A 24,445-nucleotide genomic window follows, 5' to 3' on the forward strand; every position below is an offset into this window, starting at 1 on the left:
CAGGAATATTAGTAACTTATCTATCAAATCACTTGTCATAAATAAAGTTAGAATCCAGTATGCACTTTAATAATTACAAACTGCTTCCCTAAACACATCAGGTGCTGCTTCTAGTTCTTTAAATGTGTTCTCTTGTTTTACACCTCCTTGCATTAACACTCTTCCTAAAATCTTATCCCTACTTAAAACTCAGCTCACAATCTACTTCCTCTGGAAGTTTTTCATTATTTTCCACTGCAGATTTAAGTACTGTCATCTTTTTTAAAAAAAGTATCTTCATCTTTGATTTTAGAGCATTCTATGAAATTAGCATAAGAGTGAATTATATCTGATTTACATTTGGTTTCCCTCACTAGGCTGTAAAGTTCTTGTTTGGAGGCACCATATCTTATTCATCTTTGAATTTCAAGAGGATAGAACAAGACTTTGGCACCTGTCTTCAATGAATATGAAAGAAGGACTGATGAATGATAGGTAGCAAAAAAAGTAAAAACATAGAGGCCTAAGGGAAAACAACCATACATCTAATAGGAATGACCTCTAGGCAAGCAACATGACTAGGTTATTGGCTTAATATTAATTATCTTGCTAATTACCTGTATGCTACCATCTCACACTCTGGAGTTGGCCATTTCAAAATAGCTGAATGCTGAAAGACACAAGACACACAAGAAAGGATTACAATATTTATTTCGTATTACATGATGAGGCTTTGATAGTTTAATCATTATTAATGTTGTTTGTATTCTTCCAGGAAACAGCAAGTTACCCTACCAGATCATCCAGAAGAGAATTCCTCTGGCTGCGACTCAATGTCCAAGCTTGTTCACCTCTAGATATTAAGTGGGCAATAATTCCAGCTGCAAAGTAACTGACTTCCACTTCAACACTATGTAGAAGACTACTGATGTGGTCTATAAAATCCTTCCACATTAATTCAGAATGCAATTCTTGTACTTCAGCTATATTGTTCTGGGGAAAAAAATATAAAAATTAAAGTAATATGTATAGTAAATGGCTAAATGACACTGCAATGATTTAATCATGTATGGACAAAAGGTGAAAACTGTTGCTATGTCAGCACTGTGGGATTATAGGTGATTTTATTCCTCTCCACCCCAAACAATAAAATAAATAGTTTCTTTTCAAGTGAAATAGTGAAGTAGATAACCTAAAAATTTCCTGCTGTACAATATCTAGTTGTGCTAGGTGAAAAATAGCAAACAAACTTTAAATATGTAACTTTTTTGTCTGGGACAAAATGTAAACAGGAAATCAAACTAGAGCCTAACAGGCTATCTCTGGCTCACAGCAGTGGGGGGTGCTCAGGGTGCAAGAGAACCGGGTTTAACAGCCATGCAAGGTCAGAAGTAAGGACCAGAGATACTAAGACTCTGCATACAATGCAAGAATTTCCAAAGCATTACACCTCAATAAAAGGGTGGCCTGACACAGGGACACAAGAAAGAGGCCTACTGTGGTCTCGGCTCTGGCCTAAATCTTCCTTTATATACATGGGGAATTTATAAGCAGGGGCCCGCCCTCAAGCAAGAGTGTAGTTCAAATCTACACCATCTGTGTGGTCTGGAGAAACTCCAACCTGGGAGCAACCATAAGAGAGGTAGGCGGAAAACAATAGGAGAGGTAAGGGGAAAGTTTGGTATCTAGAGAGCAGAGATAGGTGAGTACATCAAAAGGATAAAAGGAGTACTTCCCTGGGGGCCCAGGGGTTAAGAATCCACCTGCCAATGCAGGGAACACGGGTTCAATCCCTGGTCCAGGAAGATTCCACGTGCCACGGGGCAACTAAGCCCGTGCCCCACAGCTACTGAGCCCTACACTCTAGAGCCCGTGAGCCACAATTACTGAGCCTGTGTGCTGCAACTACTGAAGCCCACACTCTAGAGCACATGCTCTGCAACAAGAGAAGCCACTGCAATGAGAAGCCAGTGCACTGCAACTAGAGAGTAGCCCCTGCTCACCACAACTAGAGAAAAGCCCACACAAACAGTGAAGACCCAGTAGAGCCAAAAATAAGCAACTTTTTTTTTAAAAAGGGTGAAAGGATTAGTAGTTCTAAGTAATGTGGAGAGCCTAAGTAAGATGAAGACAGGAAAGCATTCATTTACATGAGCAATATAGTGATCCTGTCTTAAAAACTTCATAGCCTAGGACCTCCATTGAATGTCAAAATTTGCCTGCTGGCCTGTGGAAGGTAGGTGTTTTATCTGGAGTTGGGATATGATGGCTTGCCTAGGCAGTATATAAGGAAGACCTCTATTCACATGGGAAACAATTGAGGGGTTTACAATTTAGGCTGTGCTTGATTTTCTCCAAAACAATATAAGACCCAGCTTACCTCACTATTGTGAAGATTAATCCTCTTTCTCAAAACTTCATCTGATCTACTATGAAATCATAATTCTTTTCCTAACACACTGATTCCAATTCTTAGGAACCAAAAACCCTGGCCTTTTCATTGTTAAGAAACTATTCACTCCCTAACTTAAGCCATTCTGTGACAAGTGAAAATGAAAGGTATCACGTCCAAATGCATCCTCTGTAAAGACTAAGTTCTCTTTTCCAACCGCCGAAAAGAGGGAAGACAGAAGAGACAGGTATAACTTTACCTGCTACATGAAATGTATATAATCCTGTATTTTTCCATCACCATAAATGATTAATCAAAGTCTCCTATGCCCCTCTCTAATCTCACATATTGAAACAAGAAAAAGCATCTCACATTTATTTTTTATATTCTTCCATATTCATATTTTTTACATAGCATGTACCATTTTACAGAGACAAAAAAAGGAAAAGAATACATGCCTTTTAAAATAAGCAAATAGGGAGGTGGGGTGAAAAAAAAATAAAATAAAATAAGCAAATAAGGGAATTCCCTGGCAGTCCAGTGGCTAGGACTCTGTGTTTCACTCCAAAGGGCCTGGGTTCAATCCCTGGCTGGGGAACTAAAATCCCACAAGCTGTGTGGTGTGGTCAAAATGAATAAATTAAACAAACAAAGAAAGGTAGTTCTCTATCTCCTCCAAGCTTGGTAGAAAGAAATACAAAGACCCTCTGAGAAGGACACATGTTGAACTCAAAGCCCCACAGAAAATGCTAAATTACAATTCACAATGAAAATAATCCATAATGAGTAAGAATCATCAAATACACAATAGTGAGTTAGACTCCCCCAAGAATCTCATGCAATATAACTACAAGATAGTACCTGATTTAAGAAGTTTAAAACACACAGACACACACGAAAATGCAAAGACAGCATCATTAAAACACAACAAGAAAGATCTGGAACAAAGTATCGAAAGAATTATGGGCCATTCTTTGTTGCAATAAACAAGTTACTGGGAAACCAGCCAAAATATATGAGAGAATGGACAACTAGCTATACAGGGAATGTGATCCCTGTATGGATACGAGAAAAGATATTCAAACAGGGCAGTTTCTAGACTGCTGTGCACATAAGGGGAATCTAAAGAGAATCTGACAGTTTTGCTGAGTTGAAGAGATAAGGATCGGTGTGTAGCGTGGCTAAGGCAAAAAAAATCTATAGAACAGAGTAATGAAAAGGAAAAATTTCCAAAGAAAAAGATATCTGCAGAGGGATCCCCTGAAATCTTTGGCTGACTACTGATATGAAATGAAACCCCATGAAGCTAAGGAAAGAACCATCAGAAAGCAATACATGAACAAATCCCAAAGTCACACAGGTTTAGGAATAGTTTACATTCTTAGCAGCCAGAGTGAAGGGATTTCATCTAAACAAAACATTTGAGTAGTGAGGTAACTAGGGTTAAGCAGTAGGGGAAAGGCTGATCTGAAGCTACTCTAACAAAGCAAATATAGGCATAACTTTGGAGATTGTGGGTTTGGTTTCTGACAATCACAAAAAAATGAATACTGCAATCAAGGGAACCACACAAAACTTCTTAGTTTCCAGTACACACAGAAGTTAGGTTTATACTATATATATTGTAGTCTAATAAGTATGCAACAGCATTATGTAAAAAAAAAAAAAAACAAAAAAAACCACACTGTACATACCTTGATTATTAAATACTTTATTGCTAAAAGACTCTAACTATCATCTGAGCCTTTGAATGAGTTACAGTAGTAACATCAAACATCACTGATCAGAGATCACCATATCAAGTATAACAATAATGAAAAAGTTTGAAATGTTACAAGAATAATCAAAATGTGACACAGAAACACAAAGTGAGCTAATAATGTTAGAAAAATGGTGCCAACAGACTTGCCACAAATCTTCAATTTGGAAAATAACACAGTATTTGTGAAGTGAAAAAAATGAGGTATGCCTATAAGTAAGCTTTGAATGGAACAACCTGATCTGTGAGTAGGTTAACTGAATACCCAGACAAAGTCCAAGACTCTTAAAAGGAAAACAATAAAATCTAGTAATCAACAAAGTGAATTAAATTTCACAATAGCTACAACCAGTGAAAAATTACCAGACATATAAAGAGTCAGGAAAATATGATCCTTAACTGGGAGAAAAGTCAATCAATAAAAATAGATCCAGAAATGACAGGGATAATAGAACCAATAGATAAGGATTTAAAACAGCTATTATAAATGTTATACATATATTACAGAATGAAAGAAAAATATAAGCCTGAGGAGAAAAAAAAAAGACAATATAAAAATGACCTAAATGTAACTTCCAGAAAGAATATATATATTATTATACTATATGTATATAATTATAGTAAATATATCTATATATAAAATGAAAAATGAAAAAACAGTAGTAGAAAAAACATTCAAGTCAAAATATGGAAAGAAAAAAAAAAAAAATCTGCCAAAAAGCCAGCAGAGTATTCTGTCATGTGACCTGTGTGATAATTTCAAGCAATCTAATATACTTGTAATCAGGGTCTCAAAAAGAAAGGATATAAGAAAGGGTACAGAAAAACATATCTGAAGAAATAATGGCAAAAATTATCCCAATTTATGAAAATTATAACCAAAAAACAAAATAGAAAAAATGTCCACTTGGACTTCAATAGTGACCAAAAAATTTATCTTTTGAAAATGAAAAAAAGACATTTTCACACAGACAAAACCTAAATGAAAATTCATTGCCAACATACCTACACTAAGAGAAATTTTTTTCTAAAATAGTATGAGAAATACATTGTTGTTGTTGTTCAGTTGCTAAGTCATGTCCAAATCTTTGCAATTCCACGGACTATAGCACACCAGGCTTTTCTCTCCTCCACTGTCTCTCGGAATTTGCTCAAACACATGTCCATTGAGTTGGTGATGCTATCTAACTATCTCATTCTCTGCCACCCTTTTTTCCTTTTGCCTTCAATCTTTCCTAGTGTCAGGATCTTTGGTTAAGTATAAAAGACAAATTTCTCATTCTTAAATCTGTACAGTGAAAAACTGATGAGGACTCCTACTTCTGACCAAGATGAAATAAAAGGGGCCAGACTTACTTTCCATTCTAAAACAACTGAAAAAACACAACATGAAGCAATACTTTTCAAGATACTAGACATTAGGTAATAAAGAACAGTGACCTTTAGAGGTGGATAACAAACAAGAGGAGATGCTGCCTTGAGAGTTTCCAGGCTTTGGCTTAGCGATATAGAATTGAAGTAGAGCCCAGTGGACTCATGGAGTTGAAGAGATGGAGTTGGGAATCTAGGGAGATCAAGGCAAGTCACAGGACAGAGAACTAGAAAGAAGAGAATTGTACATGAAGAGAATCCAGAGAGCTGCAGGGCATAGCACCCTATTCAGCAGAGTACTGATCAGAGCATGACTGTGAGAAAACTATTTGACGGCGGAAAACGAGCTATTAAAAAGATTAAAGTTCCTGGCACTTACAAAGGGCCAGGAATAGGCATTGAGTACTCAGGAAGGTCTTGTTTCAGTAGTACAGAATAATTAGCTCTAGCCTTGGCACACTCTAGATCCTCCTAATACATCACAAAAGCAAGATCAAATAGAATCAGACTGTTTAAAAGTAAGTCAGTTAATCCTGGAACAAAATTCAAGAATATGTTATAGGAAAATAAAACTATCCAGCACCCAACAAGGTAAAATTCAAAATGTCTGGCATACAATCAAAAACTACCAGGCATGCAAAGTGACAGGAAAACAAAACTCAAAATGAGGGGAATAATCAATCATTTGAAATTTACCCAGAACTAATACAGACGTTAAAATTAGCAGAGAAGGACAGTTATTATGAATAAATTTCATATGTTCAAAAAGTTATGTAAAAATATGGAAGATATAAAAAAGACCCAAATTGAATTTTAGAGAAGAAAATGACGTCTAACGATTAAAAACTATACACTAGCTGGGATTAATAGCAGATTAGACATTGAAGAAGAAACAATTACTAAATTAGAAGGCATAACAATGGAAATAATTCAAACTGAAACATACACAGAAAACAAAAGAAAATTAAAAAGCACCAATGAGTTGTGAATTTCAAGCAGCTTAACATATGAGATAGAAGTCTCCAAAGGACTCCAATGGGTTGGGGGTAAGGGGGTGTAAAACATTTTTTGTTTTAAGAAATAATGGCCTAACACTTTTAAAACTTGAAGACTATAAACCAAGAAGTTCAATGAATCTCAGATACAGGAATCATGGAGTAAATTACATTAAAACACATCATAATCAAATTATACAGAATTGTTGTTGCTAATCCTAAATTTTAAAAGTAGCCAGAGGAAGATCATATACGTACAGAGGAATAAAGATAATGATGACATCAGATTTCGCATCAGAAAGATGGCAAGTCAGAAAAAAGGTAATCAACATCTTTAAAGTACTATCAACCTAGAGTTCCAGAGCTGGCAGAAAAGAAACTTTCAAAAATGAAGATTAAATAAAGATGTTTGCAGACATACAAAAGCTGAAGAATTCATCAGTAGCAGACAGACCCACACTATGAAATATGTTAAAGAATGTTTTTTCAGCAGAAGGAAAATTATACCAGTTAGAAATCTGGATCTACACAAAGGAAAGATGAGCATCACAAATAGTAACTATATGGGAAAACATGTACGTTTTTAAAAAGTATTTAAATCTCCTTAAAAGATAACTGATATAAAAAACAATGTTTATCGGTTTATTGCATATATAAAAGTAAAATACATGACAATGATGACATAAAGGAAAGAGCAGAAATGGAAATCTACTATTTTAAGTTTTTTATAATATATATGAAATAAAAAATAATAATATATATGAAATCATATAAAATCACTTAAAGGTAGAATGATTAAAAATGTATACTATAAACTCACAATAATCATTAACTTAGCAAATCAGAGTAATAGCTAATAAACCAAGAAAGGAGATCAAACAACATTATTAACTCAAACCAAAAAAAAGCAGAAAAAGAAAAAAAAACAAACAGATGGGACAAACAGAAAATAAATACCAAGTTGATGAACTCAAATATAACCATACCAATAATTACATTAAATGTAAACAATCCAAACAGTCCAAATAAAAAGGAGAGCTTCTCACACTGTGTAAAAAACAGGGTGCAAAGTATATGCTGTCTATAAGAAACACACTTTAAATATAAAGACAAATATAGGTTAAAAGTAACAGGAGAGAAAAAGATAAACCATGTCAACATTAGTCAAAAGAAAGCTGGACTGGCTATATTAAGGAGACAAAGAAGATTTCAAAGTAAAGAATATTACCAGGGATAAAGAAGGTCATTTCATAATGATAAAGGGATCAGTTAATTGAGAGGGCATAACAAGTCCATTTTTGAACCTAATAACAGAGCTTCAAAGTACAGGAAGCAAAAACTGATAGAACATGATAAATGCTACCTAACAGAACAAGTAGGCAGAAAATCAGTAAGTCTATGGTAGATGTGAATATCAACCAATAGATACATATAGAACAGTCTTAACAAAAGCAGAATATTCATTCTTCTAAAGAGCACATGGAGCATTGACCAGGAAAGACCATATCCCAGGCCACATATGTCTCAATAAATTCAAAAGGACTCAAAGTACTTTCTCTGATCATGAAAAATTAAACTAGAATCAATATCTCAAAATAAACTATCAAAAAAATTCAATCACAAAATAAAGGAAAAAGATAATGGAAGGAAGCACATCAGGATATATTAACATTAATTCACAAAATTAAAATAAAGGAAGGTGGGGGACAAAACCTTACACTTTTTAAATACATTTTTGCACTGCTTCACTAGGTATAGTAAGCTATATTCTTTAAGAAATTTTTTTTAAAAAGCAATTTTAAAGCCCTATGTGATCTTTCTGAATATTTAAAATAAATTCCCCTTTTCCTCTTATAATGACTTAAGCCAAATTCCATATCTAATAATCCTATGAACCATGAATAAAACAATCAAATACTGTAATTTACTTAACATTTCCCTATTACTGGGCACTTAGATAGTTTTACATTTTCTGCTTTATATAACTAAAACTATAGTAAATAGATACTACAGTTTTTTAGGTTTTGTTTTTGTCTTTTGGCCACAACCCACTGCATGTGGGATCTCAGCTCCCAGACCAGGGATCAAACCTATGTCCCCTGCACTGGCAGCAGGAAGTTCTAACTACTGGACAGCTAGGGAAGTCTCTAGATAGTCCTCTTTAAATGCCAGCCCTCAGCTTTCGCAAAAATCCATCTCTCATGTTTCTGAATCTAGAAAATAAACATTAATCTACTTTTCTTTTACAATTTACTAACCTATGCCTCCTGTGATCTAATTCTTCCAGAGCAGAGGTCTGCTCTAAAATAGCATCTTCTGTACAGGCACTTCTTCTGTTGCAGCAATTAAAAGTGATAAAATATCTGATCCTCCTCTGTGTCTTAAAATCCTAGAGGGCTCACTTTAACATATATTCAGTATACTTATGGAATATCTGATTTGTTAAACAGTTGTTTAAGTAGTAATTATCAATTACCAGACAGAATCTAAGAATACTTGTAGGTTAGTGACATTTTTCATGAGATCTTTTTTTTTCTGATTATACAAGTAAAACATGTTCACAGTGAAGCTTTGTACTATACCACAAAATATAAAGAAAAGTATGTAATTTATATTCTTCCTTTCAGTATGATGAAAATCTAAATATGTATATGTAACTTTGTAGCCTGCTTTTTTTACTTAATTATATTGATATATATTTTTAACATCATTATGTGTTTACAAACAGAGTAGCATTTTTCTATGTAATATCTCAGATGGAAAATAATTACAGCTTGAACTTAGTGGGAAATGCTTGTATCTTACCAAAAGTCCTAGGACTTTCTGTTGAATGGATGACTCGGTTGGGAATGACTATAAAAAGAAAGAGACATCTATAACTAAAGAACCAAATATAACAAACAAATGCTCAAATCAATCAATAAATGAATGTCCAAAGCTATAGGCTAAATTCCCATTCTAACCTCTAGAACCCTCATGAAGAGTTCTAACCCTTGATTTTCAATAAAGTGTCTGCAAGTGGTTGGAGATTCATCTGTGAGGTTCCAAAGTGCACTCAAAGTAAACTTCAAAGTAGTGTCCACTGAATTTTGATTGGTTTTCTGCTTCACTATTTGAAGAAGTTGCTGAAAGAGGAAAATAGAATTTCTAATTACTGAATTGTTATTGTAATTAGTGGTAATAACATGGACTAACAAGTCCATGAGGATTAGTTTCATGGGTTCAAACATTTCCTATAAAGTGCAACAAACAGCCTATTGGATTAGACTTTTCCTTTCACAAGAAAAAAATAGAGGATTTTCATAAATACTTCTATAATATTCTGATCCCTTCCACAAGAAAAAAAGAGAATTTTCACAAATACTTCTATAATATTCTTATCATACCTATAATCTAATCACCTGTAAATAAAATGAAAAGCAAAATGATTAAAACTTAGGATCTACTATGTTACCCAAAAGGTCACAACATATACTCACTTCAGGTCCTGGGATAAAAAAGGTGGAGGGAATGAAGCCAATACTTCCTACATATCAGCAAATTATATCCTATATTGTAATACTGTTGTCCTCATTTTTCAGAAGAGGAAATTGAGTCCAAGTAATATTAAGTAATTTTATCATAGCCAACTTAGTAAGAGAAAGTAAAAATTGGAAGACCTAATTCTAACCCCATGTTTTCCTTAAGAAAAAAAGAATGGATGAACTATATACAATAGTAAGAGAACTAAAGTCTAAATTGGATTTAAATAAGATTATAGCTTTGAAATTCCATTTGTAAATTATTTCTATCATAGCTTTAAACCTAAGAAATGTAAGCTTGAAAAATAAATATTTTAAGACCTACATGGGCCATCCATAATTTCATTTTTAGTTTACACTTTTGGGGGTAAATGGAGCTCTGCTAAAACAGATACAAGTAATATTAATGAGCACTATTACTTAAAGTTATGTACAATGAAGGAAAAAATTTTTAAGAAACACAAACATCTAGTTGCAATTATGTAACTTAATAGCATAGAGGCCAAGAGTGTGGCACTAGAATTGGGCTACCTGAATTTAATTAAGGGCTTAAAAAAAATTAGCTAGCATCACCATTACTACTACTATTGACTCCTGGTAATTGCTACTCAAATTAAACTTAATTTTCTCCCAAAGCATACAAGTGGACTACTTCCTTAAAATCTTTGAATATACCTCTAGCCAAAATTACTGAAACTCATACACAGCAATAAAAAGTCCTATTTAAAACTAAAATGTCATCCCTGAAAAGAGTAAAAATAAATAAAATCAGCAGCATTTTCTACTTGTCCAACATATGTGTTGGATTTTGTGCTAGGAACTTAGTAAATTCCTTCAATTTTTTTTTCCTTTTCAATCTTCATAACAACTATATAAAGCATTTTTTATTATTTCAAAGAAAATTTAGGTGACTTGCCTGAAATCACACAGCTGCTGAGTGACAGAACTGGGAATAAGGCATGATTTCAACTTAGTATCTTTAAAGATTTTAAGTTTTCACTGTTCACTATATTAATTCCTCAACTGAAGCAACCAAAAATCATAAATCAGCTATTTACATAATCTTTTCCCCTAAAGCATCTAGCATAGTCTTATGACTATAATAGAGATTCCACATTTTCTTAATAAATAATAAAATCACAGAATTATGTGAACTAGACAGGATTTAAGGTTTATTTGGGCCCCAATGGTCCAGGTAATTTATCTATATTCACACAGTGAGTGTACAAGTTAGACCCCGGGTCATCTGATTCCTAGTTCAGGAGTCTTTCCATCTCTTGTTAAAGAGTAAAGCTGCCCCAATGAAGAGAAATTAATACACTCACTTAGAAGTAACAAAAACAAACTTTTGAAATATAAAATCTCAGAAGATAGGCAACACCGCCTGAGAATAAAGAAAATGAAAACTGTTTAGGGGTCTGCACAGACTTACCCGGACGATGAAGAGTTCAGCACCAAGCTGGGCTGTCTGTTCCGTAGAAAGCTGCAAGCGAGCAGAAGACACGGTAAACGTCCAAACATCTACCAGTGTGGGTTTAATATCACTCACTGTAGCAGACTCCAAAGGTCAGACCACAATCTCTGATCAACCTGGAATTCTGCAACCCTGAATGCAGCTTGAGTAAGTTAACCTGGTTTACTAAACTGTCCGGGGAAACAGTTTCCTACAGAAAATTATAAAATACGAGTTCAGGTACCTTGGCAGCCAGAATGGAAATGATAGCAACTGCCATCCTCTGCATGTTTTGATCCTCATGGTTGCAGAGCCACTGCATGACAAGCTTGGCTGCTTCAAACCTGAAAACACACACAGAGTTTCATGAATTAACCCTGGAGGCCCCAGGAATAGTTTCAGAGCTCCAGCTGGGAACTGATGCTACAATTTAGGTAGGTGAGAAAGAAAAGGAAAGCTCCTCCTAACTGATAGAGAATAACAAGGACACACAGTGTTCTGGAGATGGTATAATTAATTCTGACAACACTGTAAAGAAACAGAGAGTTTGGAAAATATGGTAAAAAATATTTGACATTCATCTTCTAGAAGTATAACATATTTCTATCCTATAGTGATAATAATAATTTTAAGTATTTTCTGGGTTCCCGCCAGTACTTAGCACAATGGGAATACTTATTCTTTTACTCAAAAACATTTATTCAGCTTCTCCTTTGTGCCAGATATTGTTTTGGGTGCTAGGGACAGATTAGCGAACAAAACAGAAAAATATCTCTACTCTCACAGAGATTACACTCTAGTGGGGAAGACAGGTCATAAATAAATAAGTAAAGTATATGGCATGTTTGGGTACTGACATATGCTAGAGAAAAAATAAATAAAACAGGAAAAGAGAGGATATGATACATGGAAACTTTATTAGTCTCAAAACATGTCCATATATATCAAATAATATAACCTAGTAATAAAAGTTAAAAGCAAATTCTGAAGTTCTTTGAATTTGGGGGTTGGAATTCTACCTCTACCTAATGTTAATGATAACAATAAAATACATTGTTTTATCCTGTGAGGCAATGTAGTCATGTCATTAAGAACATCATACACATTGGAATCAGCCTGGATTCAAATATCACCTTCACCATGTACTAACTTTGGGAACCTGGGTAACTTCCTTCATCTCTCTGAACTTCAATTTCTTTGTCTGTAAAATAATAGTCTATTCCATAGGACTGTTGTGAGGATTATATCATATCACACATAAAGCTTAAGACTTAGTACAGACCTTGGCACTTATCAAACTTTTGATAAAAGTTGATTTTTACTAGTATTGACTTCCTCTGTGCCTTTACTTGCGCAGTTCCCACAGAACAATCAACTCAGTCAATTTTCAGTTTCAAGGCAATATGACATGGATATAAAAAGTAGAAGCTCTGGAGTCAGTCTGGATTTAAATCTAAATTCTGCTACTTACTATCTTATCACCTTGAGCAAGCTACTAAACTTCTCTGTGCCTCTGTTTCCTCATCTGTAAAATGAAGATTAATTACAATAGTAACAATTTCACAGGACTGTTGCAAGGACTGAATAAACATATCTAAAACACCTAGCACTGTGTCTGGCAAGTGCCTCATACATTAGTTATTATTTTTATTATCTTAATGCCATCACTAAAACGAAATCTTTAATGATCACCAAGCCGATGAAATCTTTCTGTCCTTGCTTGGGGGCCCAGTACATTCTGTCATCCTCTTCTATGAAAGACTGTCTTCTGTTACACTCCTAATTCATTCATTCATCCATCCATCAAACAGCCACTGAAATACTAAGCACTAGAGGCAAAGATTAATCAATCTCTGTCTCTTATCACACAGAAGCTCAATTCTAGCAGACTGTACTCACTGGCTACATCAAGGGCAAACAATAGCCCACCTCAAGTGATTTTATAGCTGTGGGCCTAGCTGTCTGTTTTCTGAAGTTTTATTGGAACAGTTATCCTCATTTTTTCTTTTTTTCGTAAAGTCTATGTCTATGGCTGCTTTGGAGGTACAATGGGAGGATTAAGTAGGTCCAACAGAGACCCTATGGCTCATGAACCTGGAACATTTAATATCTAGCCATTTAAGGAAAAGGCTGTCAACCTCTGGGGTGGTTTATAATTTTCTTTAGATTATGTCTTTTCAGCCTATGACTTCATGTGATCAATGAAGATGCTTAATATATTTATAAAATAAAATTCAGTAATCTACATGAGATACATGTGAAAGTATGTTAGTCATTCAGTTGTGTCCAACTCTTTGTGACTCCAGGGACTCTAGTCCACCAGGCTCCTCTGTCCATGGAATTCTCCAGGCAAGAATACTGCAGTGGGTTGCCGTTTCCTTCTCCAGGGGATCCTTGTGACCCAGGGACTACACCCGGGTCTCCTGCACTGCAGGCAGATTCCTTACCGTCTGAACCAATTATTTCAAATAGTAAATGAACACTTCATTACATCAGCATGTCAGATAACAATGTACTATTACCCAAATAAAAGTAAATCACTATAAAACTGCTGCTTGAGAAATACACTTCTCATTAAATCATAAAGTATAAATTTAGTTTCGAAAATACTATCACTAAAAAATTATATTTTAAAATAGTAAAATGAAAAAAAAAATTAGCTCCCAAATCACATCTTACAAAACAAGGAAATTCTTTATACTTACTGGAATCCAGCTATATGGTCTCTCTTAACCTCTGCTTAAAAGGTTTCTCCTATAATTCAATATCAAATAACTATAATAAAAAGAGGCATAATACAGAGAAAAGAATGCTGGAGCTAAAACTAGACTTGATCCTTTCTAGCCTTGCAGTTACTAGTCACAAAACCATGGGCAAGATACTGAATTTCTATATGCTTTAGTTTCTTCAGCCTACAACACTGTGCATACATTCTAAAAACTATAATCAGTACAAATTCTTATGCAAAGAGGTATGAAAATAGAATCTGCTCTCATGAATATGAAAGTATTAAATTACAGAAAGTAGATTCAGCATTCTATAAGGTGAAACACAATTCCACCCACTTAATTAGCTGTACACTAGGAATATCCTAAATGGTAAGACATGACCCAAGACAGATTTCTAAAATTCCATTTTGTCCCATATTTAAGTTCTGGTGCTACCACTTGCCTGTTGAATGGAACATCTTGAAGAATTCGGTCACTGCAAAGTGAAAGGAGGCAATTCTTCTGTAACTAAGAACCAAAGAGAGGAAAAAAAAAAAAAACCCTGAATAAATATTGCTTTGTTATATTCTATTTTTAAAAAAAGACATTTATAAAGCATAACATGTCTTAGAACCTTTATTCTGCTCACCTACGGTTCAAGGACTAACTTCCACTGGACCCACATAAGTTTACTTGCACATTTTAAAAATCTTTTTTATTAGATGAGAAATAGGGTGATAAACTGGATAATTCCAGCTAATCTCCCTCCCCTCTGGTGGCCTTTGGATGGGTCCTGTTTTGTCTTCTGTTCACCTGGCTTCCAGAGTCCATGAAAACCAAAGGCTAAAACTCATCTAGTTTGGCAGCTATTCTCAATGAGGGAAGCTGGCTTTAATGATCCACTCACCAATCTGGGTTGCCGATTTTACTTGATTTTGGGTCTCTTGAGTATTTTCTACTAACTTTGCCAACTCATTGTTAAATCTTAAAGAGTTAAAAATATAATTCCAGCAGGATTTTTAGTTTTCATCCAAAGAACAGGACAGGTTTTATAGACTACCTATACTGCTAGAAACAGAAAATCCATGTCTTATTTATTTCTCTATTCTAGTACTTAAGTACCGAGTACTTGAGTACTGAACCAATGCCTGGCTCAGAGCAGAAGCTCTACACCTAATCCTGTATGCTGAAATTATCACCAACTCAAGGTCTGGGCACAAGACGTTTTACACGGCTTGCATTATTTCCCTCCATGTTTGGACTGAAATGCTTTTAGGCGAGGAACGCATTCTTCAGTATTCTACTTGTCTATCGCCCTGCACTCAGTCACACCACAAAATATATTACTTCACAGCTTCCAAAGGAATTTCCAGCTTTGGTCTACTCAGATGAACTGTATGGAGGTAGGAGATGGGTAGTAGACACTAAAAAGACCATTTGTATGTGAATTCCCATATGCTTGCCTGCTGGTGGTTGGGAAAATGTTCCATGGCTTTGAGCAGCAAATGGGTCACATCAGCCAGGAGTCGGACAGGCATTCCTGCAGCAAGATCCTGCTTGGTTAAATTAAACACACAGGCGCTTGCAGCAAGCTGCACTGGCAAATTCATAGGGTGGTTTCTCATCCCAGTAACCACAAGCTGAAAAAGAAATGAGTTCTCTTAATCCAACTTATAAAAACATATAAGCCCTCTTGACATATCAATGGAGAAGGCAATGGCAACCCACTCCAGTACTCTTGCCTGGAAAATCCCATAGACGGAGGAGCCTGGTAGGCTACAGTCCATGGGGGTCTCGAAGAGTCGGACACAAATGAGCTACTTCACTTTCACTTTCATGCATTGGAGAAGGAAATGGCAACCCACTCCACTATTCTTGCCTGGAGAATCCCAGGGACAGAGGAGCCTGATAGGCTGCCGTCTATTGGGTTGCATAGAGTCAGACATGGCTGAAGTGACCTAGCAGCAGCAGCAGCATATAGCAACATTACTCTGTTGATCTGTAATAATTTCTAAGCTATCTTAAGTATACTTTTTATCCTTATGTGCAGAGCCTAGGACATAATAGTTACTCACCTACCAGGCCAAGGGAGGTGTCAAGTTGTTCATGTCCAGAAATTTTTCTGTAATGTTAATGAATCTTTTCTATTCAGAGAAAACATCTTAGTATTTCCTAGATATAGTTCAGTCTGGCCTGTTTTATACCAAGCACTAAACAAATTCTTACTGACTTGAATAGAGTAAACCAGCAGCAAACTTCACTTTCAAATCCCAACATTCAGTTCCTTAAGAACACTGATAAAACTAAAATATAATAAAATCCATTTACTTCGCTCTGGCCTAGATGGGATAACTACTTCTCTCCTTTTCCTCTCTCCTCAAATCCCCAACAAATCCTCCCCATTCCTTATTAATGGCTGAAGATCTTACTTCCAGTTACCCTGAGAAAATGGAAAGTGAAAGTGAAGTCGCTCAGTCATGTCCGACTCTTTGCGACCCCATGGACTGTGTAGCCTACCAGGCTTCTCCATCCAAGGGATTTTCCAGGCAAGTTTACTGGAGTGGGCTGCCATTTCCTTCTCCAGGGAATCTTCCCGTCCCAGGGATCGAACTCAGGTCTCCTGCATTGTAGGCAGACACTTTACCCTCTAAGCCAGCAGGGAAGCCCTGAGAAAACTGAAGTAATCATAAAAGAACTTCAGAGTCTGGCTTTTACACATATCTCCTTGCCAGCATACACATGAGCAATTGCTGTCTGCCTGCCTGTTACCATAAATGACCTCTAAGGGCTCCTCTCTAAAGATAATCCCTCTACTTAAATGCTTGATTCTTCCCTTCTTGTCTACCCAAGGACACTGCTTCAGCTGATCTCCCCTTCCAACTCCTATACCAGATTTTTATTCTGTAGTCGATCATTCACACAGCATACAAACAAGTTATTTTTTTCTCCCATCTAAAACAAAACAAAACAAAACCCACACACATCCTCAGCCAACTACCACCTTTTTCTTTTGCTTCCTTTTACAGCAAAAACTTCTTAAAAGAATCACATTTCTCTCTGCACCATTCTCTGAATGAATGAGTAAATATTTCAGATCAGGACTACAGGTCTGATCCTTTGTTACTCAAGTGCATAGTAACCAAAACCAAAACATGATAACGCATATACCAAGCACCAATATCCACTGGTAGGTATACAGGAGGTGGCAGATGTTGCAACCAACATCCAAGGGCTTAAATGTTACTGCTTCCTATCCAAACACCCCATTCTCAAAAAATCTAAGAAACCAGGAGGTTAAGTCATTCTGGCTCTGCCACTAATTTACTGTTACTTAACCTCACAGACCCTCAGGTACATAATCTGTAAAACAGAAGATAAAACTTCTTTCTTGGGATTGTTGTGCCCACTAAAAGAGGGACCAAATATAATATACTCCTATACTCACTGGTTTCTAAATTAAATGTGTATAAGGATTATCTTGAGGGATTATTACAATGTAGATTCCTGTATCTTATCCAGCCCTACTGAATCTAAGTTTTCTTGGAATGAGGTTCACAAATATGCTTTTTAAAATAAGCAATATCCCAGACTTCAGGTGGCTAGAGGACCACATTCTGACAAAAAATGCCCCACCCAATTAAGAATCCTCCTATTTTTTCCTTCAAAAACTGTCTTGGGTAAAATATCTTAATTGGGGAATAACACAGATTAGTTACAAAAGCATAAGAGGTTCATAAATAGCATGGAAAAGTGCTTTATAAAATCCCAATGTTGTATTTCTTTAAAAACCATATATGGAAGCAATACATGGCTAATATACCAAGTAGTGTCCTGATTTGAGTCATATACTCTATTTTCTACTACAGCTGGTAAAAAGATGTCACACTGATGACTGGTTTTAGATAGTTAAATATGAACTTGAAGGCATTTATATTGCTTAAATGAGATTACTATAAAACTTCAGTAGCACTATTCAATTATCTCCTCTCATTCTCATTTATGGCTAAAAACTGAATTATATATTATCAGTCATAAAAAAAAAGACTAAATGCAGATTTCACCAATTTTCTTCACAAAACTCTCATCTAACTGGGAAGATAATTTCACACTTCTCATATCCAGTTTCTTGTTCTTACCTTTAAAATTTCCGGCTTTGTTTTTTCCATCACATGAGTCAAGCTAAAAAGGTGAAATAGAGCTTCCCGGACAAAGAAGGCCCGTTCACTGTACCTCTTCAATGCCTCTGCAATCTGAGTTTCATTGGCTTCTCCAGACACCTTTGAACACAGCCAGAAGATGAGCTTTTAGGATTCTTTTCAACCCTCCAACTGTCTCTATCCAAACATCATTTGTGTAGATGGCATCCAGGCTAGTTATGTAAAGCTTGAAACAAATGGCTATGATTATTTTCCAACCCATCCCAAAAAGTCATCCTGTGAAGGTATACATATGCTAAACAGATGTATATTAGATAGACTCAGATCCTAGAATAAGTCTATGGGTAAAATTATCTATACTGTACCTAAAATAAATCTCAAGATATTTAACTCTATTTATAAGGGAATCCCAGGGACGGCAGAGTCCGACACGACTGAAGCGACTTAGCAGCAGCAGCAGCAGCAGCATGATTAGGCTTCTACTGCCTCTTAAGGTAACCCTCTCGCCCTAACTCACAATTTAGTAATGACAGTGGCCTTTTTTTATTTTTATAGCAATGGGTACATGTCAGTCCCAAACTCTCAATCTATCCCTCTCCCCTCCACAACCTACACTGACCTTTCTGATCTTTCAGTAAGTCGAGCTCTTTCCCAGAAAAAAGCTACTAAGTATAATGTCCTCTCTGAAATTTTCCTCTCTTTCTTTACCTAATTTCTATTCATCCTTCTCATTTCAAGTTAAACAACACTTTGTTAGAGAGGCCTTCTCTGGCCCACCAATCTAAGTCAGGTCTTCCTGCAACATCACCTTCATAGCCATTCTCACAATCGCCTTAGTAGACTGATCTATTCACTGTATCCCAACAGGCAGCACTGTGTGTGGCTCAGAATAAGCACTCAAAAAATATTTATCAAACAAATATATTAATTGATTCTCCCAGATTTATCAAGCTCCCATTCAGCACTAAAAAATTCTGTTCAAAAGTAAGTGTATCCTGGAATTTCCCATTTATACAGGTTAATATAGTTATCTTAAACTGTGGTTCATATACCACTGGGTAGCCAAATGTATATACCAAGAAGTGGCTTTTTGGAAAAATAACCCAGTAATAAGTAGAAAAAGAAATTATTACAGTATCACCATGATCCTCAATGAATTAATGGAACTAGGTGTTGAAGGTTAACAACTGCTAATACATCCCAGAAAGAAAAACAATTAGACATTATGTACTTCCTTAATGAAAACGTAAAACCTAAGCATCCCGCCAAAGGGATTAAACTTGAGTTTGACTAAGTCCTCACATCTAGCTACCAATTTGCAGAAAATACAGTCAATATGCACCACAAACATACAATCAAGAAAACCGAGACTGAGGGCAAGTCTACAGACCAAAGGGTCAGATTCTTTAATACACAAAGTATAAGGAAAAGAAAGGGATCAAGAGGGAACTTTATAAAAGATACTGAAAAGACGTATGATTTTGAAAAGTGGACAAGATTAACTAAGTGCCTAGATGTAAATGGTTGGGCTGTAAAATTATTTAAAAGAGCAAGGACATGATTATCCTTAGAGTCAGGACAGAGATTACTTTTGTGGGGAAGGAGGAAGTTGTGATTAGGATGGGGGCATGTGAAAGAGCTTCAGGGTAGCTGACAAGTTCTATTTATTAACCTGAGTGACGATTTCAAAATGGTAAAAAATAAATAAATAAATACAAAAAACACCCAAACCCTACTGTTCAGAGAGGTATAATCTTCTCATTAAGGTAGAAGACTATCTTTTTTTGGCAGCACCATTATAAAAGGTGACACAAAAATAAATATGTTTAAAGTATATTACTTAGTAATAACTATGTTCATATGGGTAAGGAATATGCAGCTTTGAGAAAATGAAGGGCTGTATCACAGCTAACATTTCAACCACTGATAGGATATGCTACAAAGGTCTAATAAGAATTAGACTACAGCACAGATGTGTGTACCAAGTGACAAAAAGGCATATACTGAGCATTTGTAAGACTGCGGGAATAACAATGGAAGTTTCTTAACAAAATATTTTTTATACTATTTATGGTGGCTCAGACGGTAAAAGCGTCTGCCTACAACTCAGGAGACCCAGGTTTGATCCCTGGATCAGGAAGATCCCCTGGAGAAGGAAATGGAACCCACTCCAGTACTCTTGCCTTGAAAATCCCATGGACGGAGGAGCCTGGTAGGCTACAGTCCATGGGGTCGGAAAGAGTCAGACATGACTGAGCAACTTCACTTTCACTTTTCTTTCATGTATAATATAGGCTTCTTTGGAGGCTCAGTGGTAAAGAATCCGCCTGCCAATGCAGGAGACACAAGAGATGTGGGTTTGATCCCTGGGTGGGGAAGATCCCTCGGAGAAGGAAATGGCAACCCACTCAAGTATTCTTGCCTGGGAAATCCCATGGACAGAGGAGTCTGACAGGCTTCAGTTCATGGGGTCTCAAAAGAGTCAGACATGACTTAGTGACTAAACAACAATAAGAATATATAATATACATACATAAACAATGATTTTGACTATGTATTCACATATATAAGCAGTTACTGAACAATAAAAATTTTCCTAATGTTCAACTCTTTTTGAATCACCCTGAATTTTTTCTTAGATTTTCTTAGATTTGGAAAGACACTGAACTATTAGGAGAGCTAAAAAAGACTATAAGAGGGAAAACACATTAACAATAATCTTCATCAGACTTCATTTATCCACGTTTGGTTGACTCAAACAGCTTTACAGTCTTATATAAAATATAACCTCAAGTCACCTTTAAATGTAAAATTACAGAACTTTTGTTACTGGAATGTAAATAATCTGAACCAAATTTCATCGCCTGTATATTTATTCAGGGATTAACCCTTCTTGAGTCCCTACTCAAATCAAGCAATCTGGCTCCTCAAACTACACGCAGCTTCAATTCAATCAATTTCACATGCTGGATCAAAAAGAAAACAACAACAACAAAACCAACACCTGTCTGTCTGTACTAGTTTCTGCAACCTATTTAAAACAGAAAAAACGTCTTTTACCACCAAGTTAAACCTTATTAATATTTAAAATATGGATAAAACTAAATGTATATTCTAAGGAAAGACTTTCTTGTAGCACTCAGCACATAACTCTATTACAGCGTTTCTCACAATCGATTAAAGCTATTTTTAAACTGGTTCTGTCTCTTCTCCACTGGACCAGAATTCCTCAAGAGCAGAAGCACTAGCTCAGACATCTTTAAAAAGTACTTATTAAGTCTTAGTTCAAGGGAGAAGTCTAGGTTAGAGATATAAATTTAGGATGATTCCTAAATTGACATAGGCATATAGATTTGGGGCCTGAGAGATTTAGGAAGAATCAATAAAGGGAACTGAGAGAAAGTCCAAAAAGTACAGAAAAAACAAGGTCAATCTGATATCCTAGAAACTAAGTTTAAAAAAAATAAAAAAGGTATTTCAAGAAGGAAGACAAGATCAACTGTGTCAAAAGGCATTTAGACCAAATGAGATGAAGACTGAGAATACTGGGTTTAACATATAACCAGTGATTCTCAGGAATGAGGCAGCCAGAAAACCTAAGGACCTTAACTGTGGAATAGCGGAAGGTTGAGGAAACTGATGGTTACAGACGAGCAAATAAGGTAGGGAAACAAAGGTGACAGAGTTGGTAATTCTACGTAGGAAAACCCTCTGTGTTGGGACTAGAAACAGAGAGCAAGAGAAAGAACTAAGGTTCTCAAATGTAGGCAGAGATGTAGTGGAAAGAATACATTCCAGGCTCAGCTAGCTGTGATCCTTAAGAAAATCATTCCCTCTCACTGAGGACAATACCTCCCTCACAGGGCAAGAGATCAAAATATATAATACACAGAAAAGTGGAAAAATCAAATCTTCTGTTCTTAGAACCACCCACCAAAAGTCCCAGATAAGGCCTCATAAGGAATACTGGGGAGTCACACTGTCTCTACTTCCTGCATCCTTCAGTGTGGTCTAAAAAACTGAGGCATGTAAAACCAAAAGTGTCAACCTAAACTAATTTAAAGCATCATAATATTAAAACAATCATTTCAGACCCATTTTTCAACTTTGCTAATCTGGAAAACTCTAAAAAAGGAGACAGAGCAATCTCAGCTCTCTTCTCTTAACATGACCTATTATTTTTCAACTCTCAAATTAGTAGTCAAACAAATAATTTAAAACAAACATCAATTTTTATATATAGTTGAATAAAGGGCAAAGTTCCAAAGATCTCTATTTTTTTTAATTATTTTAAAACAGTGATTCTCCATTTTAGCTACATATTAAAATCACCCAAGGAGCTTTTAAAAAGACTGATGCCTCAGTCCCACCTCCCTACAGTTCTGATTTAACTGCTCAAGTTACCTAGATGATTTTTTAAATTAAAAATTTTTTCCAGCTTTATCAAGATATATATTATAGATACATAATGACAAATACATTATGTAAGTGTAATGTGTAAAATGATGATGTTATACATATAAATACTGCAAAATGATTACCATGATACAGTTACTTAACATATCCATCATCTCAAATAACTATACTCCAGGTAATTTTAATTACAGTCAAGGTTGAGAATCACTGTATTTACAGAAGTGGAAACTAGATGACAGCAAAGTAGGTGTTTTCTAGAGTAAAAATTTCAAAGCAATGATGTTCCATTTGTAAAATCAAACTTGTTTCACAGAGGCATTGTATAACATATATTTTCTACTAGCCTCAACTAAAAACCTTGGGCTAATTCACTCTAGGGTCTGTTGGTGGTAAGAACAATTGGCAAAAATCATACTGCTCGGGAATCATAGCTACTGGAGGATCTTTGCCTTGAGAAGATTACTTAGTGCAGTGTGCTAGGGACACATTCCTCTCATCCTTGAGGACACAGATCAAGCTCACCTCCTCTGGGAAATCGTTCCTAAACTCCCAGTACACAGAAATTTCTTCCCCTTTGATTTTCACAGTTCTTTACTGACCCATTTCTTAGGCAGACAAGTAACACTAACATAGCAATTTACATTTTTTATGCTGCCTTTACCCACAAGCCCTGTGCTAGAAACTTACCTTGTTTGTAACAAGCTACTATGTAAGTTCCTCACACTTGCTGCCCTGCACCTGGCTCACAGGAGTTTGCCATTTCTGGCCCTAGCACCTGCTTTTTCCAGCCTCATCTCATCACTCTGCAACTTCCTACTCTAGAACTCTAGACACAGTGGCCTTCTTGAAGTTCCTTGGATGTACCATGCTCCTTCCTACCACACATCTTTTGCTATATTATTCTTGCTGCCTGGAATTTTCTCTACCAAGTTACTCATCCATGAGGTCTTCACTCATTCATCAAGTCCTCAGAGAAACCTTAAACTAAGTCGGGATTCTCTGTTAAACACACTCAAATACAGTATTATGTAGCTTTTAGATTCTTAACACTATGCAATTTAAAGCATATATATGTGTGCATATCATGTATTAATATATAGGTTTATGATATATAAATACATATATTGAAATCATACACCCATGACATATGTATGATACTTTACTGTCTGAATCCCTCACTAAATTACGAGCTCTATGAGGGCAAGATCATGCCATTTCACTCCACCATCAAATCTCCATGTCTAGCACAGTACAAAACATGCAGAGGTACTTAATAAAATATTTGCTGAATGAATGAATAAAAAAGTGACTCAAAATAATTTCCTACATTCTACTTTTTAAAGTCTAAATTTACAAATAATATAAGAACTGACATGTTTTAAAATGTTCTATCGCTAACCTTTCCTTCTCCTTTTTTGAGATCGATACTGATTGCTAAAAAAGAACCCTCCTGCACTGTTGGTAGGAATGTAAGTTGGTACAGTCACTATGGAAAATAGTATGGAGGTTCCTTACAAAACTAAAAATAGAGTTACCATATGATTCAGAATCCCATTCCTGGACATATATCTGGAGAAAATTATCATTGAAACAGATACATGCATCCCCAAATTTACAGCAGCACTATTTACAATAGCCAAGACACGGACACAATCTAAGTGTCCATTGATAGATAACGGATAAAGGAGATGTGG

At 35.7% G+C, this 24,445-nt stretch overlaps 1 protein-coding gene across 3 annotated transcripts in view; it reads right to left on the reverse strand.

Moving 5' to 3' along the window:
• Positions 1 to 24,445, reverse strand: part of ZYG11B (zyg-11 family member B, cell cycle regulator) — a 74,888-nt gene that overhangs the window by 16,040 nt on the left and 34,403 nt on the right. For all 3 annotated transcript variants that reach the window (XM_043461306.1, XM_043461304.1, XM_043461305.1), the window contains 9 exons: positions 18,315 to 18,455; positions 15,642 to 15,818; positions 14,642 to 14,706; positions 11,715 to 11,814; positions 11,450 to 11,500; positions 9,460 to 9,621; positions 9,302 to 9,349; positions 775 to 972; positions 597 to 649 (listed from right to left, as the gene is read on the reverse strand). In XM_043461306.1, the coding sequence (XP_043317241.1) occupies positions 597 to 649; positions 775 to 972; positions 9,302 to 9,349; positions 9,460 to 9,621; positions 11,450 to 11,500; positions 11,715 to 11,814; positions 14,642 to 14,706; positions 15,642 to 15,818; positions 18,315 to 18,455 (995 nt within the window). The remainder of the gene's footprint in view (positions 1 to 596; positions 650 to 774; positions 973 to 9,301; positions 9,350 to 9,459; positions 9,622 to 11,449; positions 11,501 to 11,714; positions 11,815 to 14,641; positions 14,707 to 15,641; positions 15,819 to 18,314; positions 18,456 to 24,445) is intronic.

The sequence above is a fragment of the Cervus canadensis genome, chromosome 2, assembly GCF_019320065.1.
Source record: "Cervus canadensis isolate Bull #8, Minnesota chromosome 2, ASM1932006v1, whole genome shotgun sequence".
NCBI classification, from domain to species: domain Eukaryota; kingdom Metazoa; phylum Chordata; class Mammalia; order Artiodactyla; family Cervidae; genus Cervus; species Cervus canadensis.